The sequence below is a fragment of the Antechinus flavipes genome, chromosome 2 (assembly GCF_016432865.1).
Source record: "Antechinus flavipes isolate AdamAnt ecotype Samford, QLD, Australia chromosome 2, AdamAnt_v2, whole genome shotgun sequence".
In the NCBI taxonomy this organism is placed as follows: Eukaryota; Metazoa; Chordata; class Mammalia; order Dasyuromorphia; family Dasyuridae; genus Antechinus; species Antechinus flavipes.
The window spans coordinates 490,153,159-490,165,955 of record NC_067399.1 but is presented as its reverse complement, the minus strand read 5'-3'; the positions used below and the strand labels follow the sequence as shown (position 1 = coordinate 490,165,955).

Below are 12,797 nucleotides of genomic sequence, written 5' to 3'. Positions count from 1 at the left end.
GCTGAAAATCTTGTCTTATGTTACAGTGAAAAAAATTAGGGGCATTCACTAAAAGGTCCTCTTATTTACTCATCCTCTTCAGCTTATACTATTCAGATCTTTGGTCAGTATCTCATCCTTTACCCCTGTCTCATATGAAATTGCCCTTCTTTTTGTCAAGATAGGTGATTCCATTCTTTCTTGTTCTCTCCAGCAGATTGAACCCTTTTTCATCTTCACTCTCTCACTCATTTTCAATAGCTCCCTATCTACAGGCTGTTTCCCTATTGTCTAAAAACATAGTTATATCTCTCTTGATCCATCCGTGGCTAAAATTCTTGAAGACACCATCTGAACACAGAAATCTATGTTCAGTGTCTGTCTTCTCATTCTCTTCTTATCTCTCTGCTCTGGTTTCCAATCTTACCATTCAACTGAAAGTACTCTATTGAGCTCTCTTTCTATTCTCTCTTCCCTTAGTCCTTCTCTCTCTCTCTCTCTCTCAAGTCATGTTTATCTCTTGCTAAACCTAATGGCTTTTCTTAATGCTCATCCTTCTTGGTTTCTCTAGAGCCTCTGACATTACTTATTACCCTCTCCTCTTTGTGACTTAACTATATAAGTTTTTATGGAACTTCTCTCCTAACTCTTCTCCAACCCAATTGACTGCTTCTTAGCTTTATTGTTGGGTCTTCATGCAGGTCATTCTTGCTTAAACACGGGGGTATATCCCAAAACTCTGCTCTGTTCTATTCTCTTCTCATTCTATACTACTTTACTTGGTGACCTCATTATCTGTCCAATAGATCTAGATAGATGATTGTCAGATCTATTACCTAATCTTAATCCCTTACTTGACTTTTTCTTGAATTTCTCTAACTACCTATTAGGTAATTTTAACTGGATTTTCTGTAGACATCTTAAACTCATGTCAAAAACAGAACTCTTCAACTTTTCCACAAAATCCTCTCCTTTACTAACTTCCTATTACTATTGGAACCATCCTTCTCCTACTCACCTAGATTTGCAACCCAGATGACTTCTCCTTGATTTTCTCTCTCTCTCTCTCTCTCTGTTTCTTTCTCTCTCTTCTTCTCAGTCTGTCTCTCATATCCTACATATAACTAATTGCCAATTTCTGTGGATTCTACCTTCATTACATTTCTCTCTTCTGATACAGCTACCACCCTGGTATAGAGCCTCATCATTATGTCTGGACTACTGCAATAATCTTCTGGTAGGCTTCTCTATCTCAGGTCTCTCCCCAACTCAGGTTATTTTTCTTCTCAGCTATCAAAATCATCTTCCTAAAGCACAGATCTGACTATTCCACCATCTTCCTTCCCCATTCAATAAATTCCAGTGGTTCTTTATTACTTTTGAGATTAAATATAAAATTCTTCATTTGGCATTTAAAGCCCTTCATAATCTAGTCTCCTCCTACCTTTCCAGTTTTCTTATTCCTTACTCCCTTTAATGTACTCTGTGATCCAGGGACACTGGCTTCCTTACTGTTTCTCATACAGGACACTCCATCTCCTGACTCCGGACATCTTCACTGGCCATCTCCATACCTGGAATTCTCTCCTCCCCTTTCTGTCTCTTAACTTTTCTCAGATGTCAGCTAAAGTCTTGTCTTCTACAAGAATGCCTTTAATTCTATGATTTCTCTCTAAGATTATCTCATATTTGTCACACATAATACACAAATGTATAGATGTGTATATATATATATATATATATATATTATATATATATACATGTCTCTGCATATATATTTAAATAATCAGTACCATATATGTGTATATATATATATGTATGTATAGGTACATATTATTTGTAGCTAGCTGTTTACATATTGTCTTCTCTTTTATATTGTGAATTCTTGAGAGCAGGGACTATATGCCTTTCTTTACATCTTCATTACTTAGCATAGTTCCCAACATAAGTCCTCGATAAATGCTTATTGATTTGATTTTAAATGCCTACTATGTATAAAGTACCATGGAGACAGATAGTTAGGATAGTGGGTACAGAGTTTGCCATGGAGTCAGGAACACTTTTGTTTCATGCCCTACCTTTGCCATATACAAGCTCTAAGTACTAACTAATATTTTAAGAATTTAAACTGCAGAATAAAGACAAATCTGAGGTAATTCTAAACACCTCTCAGATTGGCTAAAAAAGACAGGAAAAGGTGATAAATGTTGGAGGGGATGTGGGAAAACTGGGACACTATTAAATAATTGGTGGAGTTGTGAACTGATCCAAGCATTCTGAAGAGCAATTTATAGCCCAAAAGGCTATAAAAACTGTGCATAACCCTTTGATCCCAGTGTTTCTGTATCCCAAAGAAATCATGAAAGAGACAAAAGGACCCATATGTGCAAAAACATTTGTAGCAGTCATTTTTGTAGTGGCAAGGAACCAGAAAGTGGGTAGATGACCATCAGTTGTGGAATGCCTTGGAAAGACTTACATGAACTGATGCTATGTGAAGTGAGTAGAACCAAAAGAACCACGTACACAGCAACAAGAAGATTATGTGATAACCAATTCTAATGGCCATGGATCTTTTTCAATAATGAGGTGATTCAGGCCAATTCCAATACACTTGTGATGGAAAAGACCATCTGTACCCAGAGAGAGGATTGTAGGGACTTAATGTGGATCATAACATAGTATTTTCACCTTTTTTGTTGCTGTTTGCTTGCTATTTTTTTCTTTCTCATTTTCCTTGTTGATTTGATTTTTCTTGTGCAGCATGATAAATATGTAAATATGTTTAGAAGAACTGCACATATTTAACCTATACTGGATTACTTGCTGTCTAGGGGAGGGGATGAGTGAAAGAGAGAAAGAAAAATATGGAACATAAGGTTTTGCAAGAGTGAATGTTGGAAATTGCTTTTGCATGTTTTTTTAAAATAAAAAGATGTTATTTTAAAAAGTTTAAAATCCAGAAAATGTAGTGATGGTGCATTGGTAAGGGGGTTTTCCTTATCCAGAGGTTCCTTACATCAACGAAATTATGGGTTAATTCCCCATCCATGTATACAAAGTACCATCCTAAGTAGGAGATACAAATACAAACACTCACACACACACACACACACACACACACACACACACACATATGCAGCAACCTCTCTTCTCCAAGGACTTAATTTTAATGATATTTAAATTAAGAAAAAATGTGACAACAATTATAGCTATTCAAAAGTGGAAAAGGCTGCCTCCAGAGGTAGTAGTTTTTCCTTTACAAGAAATCTTCAAGAGAAACCTGGATGAGCATTTGTCAGTTATTCTGTAGAGAAACTTCTTGTTCAGGTATGGGCTATATTAGATAGTCTCTGAAATAGCTTCTAAATATGAGATTCTATGAACCAAATCAGAGCCCACTGCCATCAATTCTCAGAAAAGCTGTTGTTTATATGTAAACCAGTATCCCACAGAATTCAGAATACACTGTGAACTAACTACCTAATATCTTACCAAGAGAATCAAGTATGTGCTGAAATATCTGGTATACATTTAGTCAACTTATGACAATGGGCAGGTTCTAAAATGAAAAGCTGTGGAGGTGGGCAGAATCAGTCTCCACTCCCTAACTAACTGGCCATGCCAAGAAAAAAAGGAGAAGGAAGAAGGAGTGGTAGACCTTGAAGCCTTGATCACTCTGCTTTGGATCATCAATTATCAAGATCAAGGGATTTATACAAATTCTATAATTAGTTATTTTCCAGTCCATTCAAATCACTAACCCAACTGAATATGAGGAAAATAATAATACTCATAACAACATTTGAGTTCTAGGTTTTCAAGTGTTGACAAAGATATCAATTGAACCATAGCCTCAAAAGAAAAAATAAGGAAGAATAAAAAATAACCCCCTCCCCTCCTTTATTTTTTGCACAAATTAAATTCTAACTTTGGAGCATTACAACTGCTTAATCCTAATTTGGAAAAATGTTATAGAATCATAAGTATAAAATATGCTTTACTTTAGAAAGAAGTGGATGACATATATATATATATATCCTCCTTTAAACATAGAGGATGGGGCTATGACAGATTTCTACAAGGAAATGCACCAATCATCCACATTTAAAAAAAAAAAAACAACTGGTCTCAGTATGTCTAGAGAAAGATTTTTATGCCCAAGGAAGCATATCTGGTTGTTCATCTTAACTGTATCAAAGGATTCTAGGCAGAGTCTAGGCTACATAAGATTTCACAACAAGGTTTATCTTAGGTTAAAAGATAATGATAAATATACATGTACACATACAAATAATGGAGAGGCATATTAATGGCCATTGTCAAATCAAGTTAAATCTTATTAAATTTTTTTATCTTCCCTGAACCTATTATTACTTTATCTATCTTCTTCTGAGAGTTTTAAATAAGAGAAATATGAGTGACTGACAGAAGCAAAGAAGCAGAGGGTCACCAAAAGCAAAGTCTATCAACAAGTAACTAGACACAAGGTCAGGGTGACCTCAGATAATGAATACTTGGACATAGCTATGAATGGATGAATTACTGAATGAATGAATAAGCATTTATTAAAGAATTGAGTATATGCACAACATATATAAAAACGATTCAATATCAGAGTTGACAGAAAGGCCCAGAAATCCGAAGGCTTTAGAGGTATGGTGAGTGACAAGACTCAAGATCTCCTAGGTTACATCAGTAGGTCAGACCACAGGACAAGGGATTGTAAGACATGGAAGAAGGGCAGATTATAAAACCAGGAGTACCTTAGCTGGCAGAGGCAAAGCAAAGAGTAAGGTATGGCAATATTCCATTTCATTAAAGGCATAGAGTTGTTGATTAACATCTTATCCAAATGAGATAGCAATCAAAAAGCCCAGGGGAAGAGGGAAGGCAAAGAGTGATGGCCAGTTATGGCCAATCTTCCTGACACTTTGTGGTGTTGGGCTCAGAGATGACAAGGGTATCCCAAGCAGCAGGTCTTCCCAGTGCTCCAATATTCAGGATGGGTTCTAAGACTATATGCAATGTACTGAGAGGCTTTATGACAGCTTCATTTGACATCTTATTCACTCAATAAGGCCGATATTCTGATAATCTTTGTGACGTAGTAGACGTATTATAAAAAGAGAAGGCTGGTCTATTCGAGTCTGCCATTTTAAAATATTGTTTTTTAAAACTGTTTGCACTGTTTTTGTGATTTCATGCTTCATATGGTCCTTAACAAATATTTTCATTTTTGGTACTTGCACCCTCAGGCAGTTTTGCAATAGGCACAATCTTGAAAGTTAGGGAAACGAAGTTTATTCCTAAAATGTCTCTTTCCCTGTATTATCCTAAATTTAGCCCCTCTGATCATTATAAATTTACATGCTTTTACTAATTAAATCAAAATTAAAGGTGAAAAACAAGATGAATTGTTAGAGTGAATTATTTCCTTAAGTTAAGCATGATGAAACTTCAATTTTTTTTTCAACTGCTGTCTGTGTGAAAGTTATATTGGAAAGCAGGCAATAACACTATCAAAAGTCACTTGACTCCCTACCAGTACAACAAGCTTTAAGGGAAAGAAGGGCTCTTGATTTTCAACTACAGCTCTATTATTTCCCCCAAAGACTCCATATCTCTCTCAACTTTAGGATGAAATAACAGATTTTTCCTTTTGGCATTTTATGGGGAATTTCCTGAATACTTTCCCTTGTTTCATCCTTATGTTGATTGTTCAATTACTGCATGATGCTGAAATATAGCACTTTATATAATACTTTCGCAACAGAAGGGGTTTTTTAAAGCTTAATAAATGAACAAATTTTATTTTGTGGTCATGGAAAATGGTAGCTATCTTCACAGAAAAAGCTTTGCTTGGTAATCCTAAATATTACTTTATGGAAAATAATGAAATATTCCTGAATAATTCAAGATATAACCTAATAGAAACAAACTGTAATAACAAATCACTATGCCTATGTTCTATTCACTAGAGGCACTAATTATATAGCACAAGTAAAGTATTCTTTGCAAATCCAAGGCAAATAACACAAAAGTCCATGCCTTTCATCCAGTCATCTTCCACTACTTTACCATTTGGATTATATTACTTTAAAATTTCTTTTTACTCTAATGAATTTCCCTTTTCCTTTTAATTAGAGAGTGATCATTAAGTTTTCAGCAACTTGGGAAGATGGTGATAGAATATAATCTTTTTTGACCTTTGCATAATATATATTTCAAACATACCTTAAATACTAAATATGCTAATAAAAGGCAGCCTTGGGAAGATGCCTAGGCTTGTTTAATATAAACAAAAGTGCTGAATTTTTGGTAAGAGCACATCAGACACAGACAGTGAACTGTACCTTTTCTTTGTCATCCTTTTCAAATGATAATTCTTTCACTGTCACCATTAAATCTTAATCTATCCCAGCTCCTTGTATGGGTCATTGATTCTATATGTACTGCTGTTATTTTAAAATGTTTCCCCTTGGTAGGGAAAGAGAAAAAAAAGCTGTCGAGAGCCAGATGGGCCACTTCACAGTTCATTTATCAAACCTAATACACTGGGCTCCACCCTCCTCTCACTCACTGTTGCAGTTAAACTTCCATATAATTTGGTAATCATTTTCATTATCAGAGAATGACCCTAAAGGAGACTACCCTGGGATGCTCAGTCCACACAAGTCTCCCAGCTGTTCCTTTTCTGTTTCTTCCTACAGTAGACCTTAAGAACCTCATAGTTTATTAGCTGCAGACTGACCTTTGGGAAGCAGAGGTCAAGAAGGGGTCAGATCTGAGGGCTTGCCTAGCTCTTTAAAAGCTATAACAACTTGTCCATCAGGCACTAGTAGACAGTATAAACAAAGCTAAATCTTCAGAAATTCTGGACCACTTCTGTTAACACTTCTCCCACATTCACAGCTTTTTTTTTTTTTTTTTTTTCCTGATATACTTTGAATTGTTCAACTCTGAATAAGTGAATAAACATCCTTGATAAGCCTATTTGAAGAGAGTTGTTTGGGGAGTTATTAGCCTTGAGAAAAGAAACCATTATCACTCAAATGCATCTTTGGGATCAGTGATGGCTCAGTGACAAACTAGGTTGTTTACAATCATGCAGAGTAGAGCTTCCCTTAAAAGTTAAATCCACAAGACACATGTGCTTCCTGTTCAAGGCTCTTTGGATAGGTCCAAACAATGGCTCCACAAGCACCTAGCTTGGAAGACTTACTTTTGATGAGTACATCACAAGTTCTACCTTGAAAAACAAAACTAAAAGGCAATACTTTGCCCCTCAATCTCACCCTGTCCCATCTCAGTATTGCATATGGAGCCTGCCAGAGACTCAAAATTGTTATATTACAGTAGCCTATAACAAAATTTCTGCCAGCTGCTTTGACTTGATTGACCTATATTTCTCAAAGTTGTACTCTTCATAATGAGTTCTCTAATGTGCAATATAAGGTAATTAGAGTCATCTGTATTTAACTTCCAGAGGAAAAAAAATTCTATTATCTAATCTAGCTGATCCCCTGATAGCCTGTTGAAAGTAAAATACTGTAACCTATTGCTTGCCCTTTGACAAGTGCTAATTATTTCCTGTCCAAGCACATTTTTCTCATGTAATTCCAAAGTACACAATAGGCTGATCTCTAAAACCCAGGCAGCTCAGCAAGCAGTGTGGCGGATGTTTTATAACTTTCACCACCACATGTTTGATGGCTACCATAGTCAATGCCTCATTCCAGACATCCAGCTGAAGCTTTGATGGGAAAAAGGGAGGAGGTGTACGGTAACAGTCTGTTTATATGGTTCATATGGATGAGACTCTTAGATAGGTCACTAGAATGGGAAACATCAAATGATGGGGGTGGGGAGAGTGGGGGAAGGATTATAGTTATTTAATACCCTAAGGATACTTTCTGAGCTCTCAAGACACTGCCCTCTTGAAATATTCTTTCAGGTGTTTAGTTTTAAAGAGGTCTGCATAGTGTCTGTTGCTAAGCTTTCTCTTCCCCCATTCTTCCCCACACTGCCCTCCTCCCCACCCCCACGCCACAAAGTGCTTTAACATTTTTGCTTCAGAGACTAGACTACATCTACTTCAGCACTGGCTCCAACTCCTGATTAAATTGTTAGTAGTAAGTAAAAGCCAGAAACACTGTAACCAGACTCCTTTTAAACAAGCTATTTTTGTCATGCAGCCTGGTGATTTGGTATATTAGGAAATTATTGTTAACAAACTGCACTCTCCAAAAGACATTAATTCTCAACATTTATGCTTTCTCTGTATAAGGCTGACTTTTTTGCTTTGTTTCCTCCTAAGGTAAAAGGGAGAAAGTGGTACAGGTGATACAAGACCTTTTTTTCTTCACTCTTTTTCCTTCTTTTTGCCCATCTTTTCTTTTAATCAGGCAGGGTAGAAGGAAAGGTCCAGAACTGAAAGGGTCAAACAAAAGAAGAACTAGATCTCTCCAAACTGACATTTAATTTTTAAAAAATTGAAACAGACCAATTAAAAATAAATCAACTTAAATTCTTCAAGTTTAAAAAAATTAGAAAATTATTTCATCATTGCAAGTTGAATGGATTCACCCATCTCTCTGAAATAAAAATGAATGATACTCATATACCATTAATATTTTATTGTCTCCTTCTTTGGAAAACACTATCATGCCTAGCTTGGTTCCAGGAGGCAAAGAATTTGAGAGTTGAAATTGAAATTCATCAAGTATTTACTAAACATCTAAGACATTACAAGTACCATGCTAGGTGGGAATATCAACTCAAAAATAAAACCATCTCCAGCCCCTCAAGGAACTTACATTCTACTGGAAGGAACCCCAGAGAAGAAGACTCTTCTAGTATAATGCCACAGTCTCTTGAACTGCCCTATCTTAGTCATTCTGCCCCAAACCTCAGGCTATCATACCAGCCTTCCCTCTTGATCATCAGAATAATTGATAAGGATAAAAGATCTTATATTTTAGAATATCAGATGTTGCTCCCCAACCCAATATATTAGAATATCAGATACCCTTCCCCATCAGAATGTCAGATAATCTTCCCATCTTCGGTGCCTCCCCATCATGTCATCCTCACCCACTCCCCATTATGTCATTGTTTCTGATTCCTAAAAAGAATCTCTATACCCCACATTCGATACTGGATACTGGGAGACAAGAGTCTGATCCAGTCAATTAAATTATAGCTCTCTAACCTCTACCTCACCTCAGTTTCTCCAGCATTACACTAGTTGCTAGTGCAACTCTTCCTTATTCTGCCAAAGATATGTTGACCTTTTTTGGCATATATTTGATGCAAATATATATAGGCTTCCTCTCTTACCTCTCCCTCACCAGCTACTTAATAAAATGCAAGCTCCTTTAGGGAAGGCATGGTTTCATTTCTGTCTTGGTTCCCCTAATATAAAACAAAGTGCTTGGCACATAGCAGGTGCTAATTAACACACTGATTAATACTTACTTCGGCTTTGCTTGAAAATTTATGAGTAAGCAAATCAGAACAAGGAGCCCTCACAAGACAGCCCATTTCAATTTGTTACTGAAGAAGGTGCTCTATAAACAAGACAATCCCTGATGTCTCTGCAGCATCAAAACATTGTTTCTAGTTCTAACTTCCTGAGTCAGACAATCTGCCTTTCAAGCCCTTGGAGCATGTTATCACATTAACCCCTAAGCCTTTTTTTTTTTTTTCAGGCTAAACAGACTTTTTTTCTTCGTCCAAAACTCTAATATGGTTTAACATTGATGCTTTATATCATCCTGATTGCCATGTTCTTTTTTTTTTTTTTTTTTTTTTTTTTTTGCTGAGGCAATTGGGGTTAAGTGACTTGCCCAGGCTCACACAGCTGGGACATGTTAAGTGTCTGAGATCAGGGCTAGTGCTTTAGTCACTGCCCCACATAGCTGCCCCCTGAGTGCCATGATCTGAAAACTCTCCAGCTTATCAGTGATTAGCATGTGTAGTCAGAGTGGCCACATGACCTCTGAATGTAGCCTAAAGTCACAGGTACGTTTTGGTTGCACGAAAACTCAAGTTTGGTTTTGTTTCCAAACAGTCATATCTAATTATATCTCCTTGATATTATACTTATGAATATTATTCCTTGAAGCAAATGTAAAATTTATATTTATTCCCTCTGTTAAATTTATTTCACTGATATGGTGCTGGGTTCAAAATTATCATCTTTTCTTGGATCTTGAGACACTGACATCTGATTTGTTAGCTGTCTATCCCAGCTTTGTGTCCCCTGAAAATATGATGAGCATCTATACCTTTATCTAAAGCTTTAGTAAAAATATTAAACAAAATAAGGTTAAGTACAAATCCTAAGGACATCCCACAGGTGTCCTAGGAAGATATTAATATTGAGCCAATAATGACTCTCTGAGCCCAGCCATTTAACTAGTTCCAAATTTTCCTAACTGTATTATTATCTAGTTCCCAATTCTCCACTTAGTCATCAGAACAGTGTGAAAGATTTTATTGAATTCTTCACTAAAATCTAGGTAAATTATGTCTATGATAGTCCCCTAATCTACCAATGCAGTCTGTCAAAAAAGAAATTAAGGTTGACTTGACAGTTTCTATTTTTGATGAAGTTATGCTATATTTTTGTGATTTAGATGAGGTTCTTAATTTTTTAAAACTAATACTAATTGAACTATCAATTGTAATAGACTATCAATTGCAGAACTTTGTTCTGAGAATATTATGTTTATGAAGAGATATACCTCATTAGTAGACATAGTATTCTGTAATTAGCAAGACTCCAACCATCAAATATAGTCTTTTTTAACTCTCTAGCATAGATATACAAACTTCAAAATTCGTTGTAACAAAAAGTCCACATTACAAATGTAATATTTGGAGGAATAGGTATGTGTTTTCATTCTTAAAATTGTACAATGAGTAAACTAATGTTAAAATACATTATCAGACGTGAAGGAAGATTGACTGTGTAGAAACTTGTATGGAAGACTCAACAAAAATCAGAGTTACTGAAGCACAGTCAAGTTTATATGCAAAAGCGGGAGAACTGTTCGGTTCTGCAAATATGTATTGTATCTAGGATATACTGCAACATATTTAACATATATAGGACTGCTTGCCATCTTGGGGGGGGGTGGAGGGAGGGAGGGGAAAAAACGAAACATAAGCGAGTACAAGGGATAATGTTGTAAAAAAATTATCCTGGCATGGATTCTGTCAATACAAAGTTATTATTAAATAAAATTTAAATTAAAAAAAAAGTTTATATGCAAAAAATATAAGATGACTTGATGGTAATTTGCACTTATTTAATATCCCACAGATGAAATGGAAAAATATACCAGGGGAAAATTTTTCAAGCAATTCATCCTTCATCAAGTGTTGTAAGCATTCACTCATATAAGTATTTCCCAGGCTTCTCTCCATATTAGTTTTCAGTATGTTGGTAAAACTAATTTTTCAGCATCAAGTACATTATGCTTAAAATGTAAACCTCTGCACTAAATATCAGCCAAGAGTTAAATTTCTCTCTCTATGTCTCTGTCTCTGTCTCTCTCTTTCTTTCTCTCTCTCTCTCTCTCTCTCTCTCTCTCTCTCTCTCTCTCTCTCTCTCTCTTTCTCTCTCTCTCTCTCTGTCTCTTTCACACACACACACAAACACACACACACACACACACACACACACTCTAACACTCTAGTAACACAAACCACACTAAATAATACCAATACCAAAAGTAAAAAAGTAAGCTTCGCCAGAAAGCATCTTGAATGTACTTTTTTTCCCCCATAGGTTCTCCTATGAGAAGAAATGAGAAAAACTGAGCTAGCAACAAGAAAGCTCCTCAGCTAATACTGCTTGTAGACTTCAGTAAACAAAAAGAAGCATTTAATTAGAGGTCTAACCTCATACACCATTCCATTCGCAGCTCCTGTCGTGTGGTGAGCAAGGCAAGTAAATCTGTTATGATTTCATTCTTTTGTTCCATAGGCAATCCCTCTTTTCTGATTTCACAAAGCACTGCATTTGTCTAAGAAAAATGATAAAAAAAAAAGAAAGAAAGAAAGAAAAAGAGGAAGAAAAACATAAAATTAATAAAAAAGCCCATAAGCAAATAAGGACAGTAAATCAATGGCTTTTTTTTTTATTACAGTTTCACTGCTAACAAATCAATACAGTAAATGATGGTCAAAAATGGGCACCATATATTTGGTATTTAATCAATGTACATGGCATATAAGGTAACCTATAAAGTTCCATTGCCTTAAGTAACACATTGTGCATTCTCCCTTTCATTTTCTCAACACACATGCCTATTTTTTTCCCTTTGAGCTGCTGAGCATAAGCTATTATTAGAAATGATTTTCACGTATGCTTCTCTGTGAGTTGTTTGTTTTGCCTTTTTTAAAAAGAAGTCTTTGACTTTCTCTCTCTCTACTTCCTGCTACCAGCTGTGGCTTTCTGTGCTGTCTCTCTTCTTTGAATCATTAATTTCTATTCTCAGCCATGCCAATAATTTTTTTCTTCCCTCCGTCATTTTCCTTAGTTGGGGAGTAGGGGAGACAAACCAAGCTCTTGCTAAGAAATAAATATGTGCACAAAACACAAGGATTATATGATATCCAAACTGACATTTTCATGATTTGAAAATCCACTGCATATACAATTATACCCATATTTAAAATAAGTTTAAAACACATCTTTAAACAGAGATAAAAAGCTACAAGAGACCAACAGTTTTGTGGGGAATTGCTTATTCTATGATCACAGCAACCAAAAGAAATTAGGCTCAGAATTAACCATATACATA

General features: G+C 35.7%; 1 protein-coding gene across 2 annotated transcripts in view; it reads right to left on the bottom strand.

Moving 5' to 3' along the window:
• Positions 1-12,797, bottom strand: part of FTO (FTO alpha-ketoglutarate dependent dioxygenase) — a 435,871-nt gene that overhangs the window by 169,109 nt on the left and 253,965 nt on the right. For both annotated transcript variants that reach the window (XM_051979857.1, XM_051979858.1), the window contains exon 8: positions 11,893-12,017. In XM_051979857.1, the coding sequence (XP_051835817.1) occupies positions 11,893-12,017 (125 nt within the window). The remainder of the gene's footprint in view (positions 1-11,892; positions 12,018-12,797) is intronic.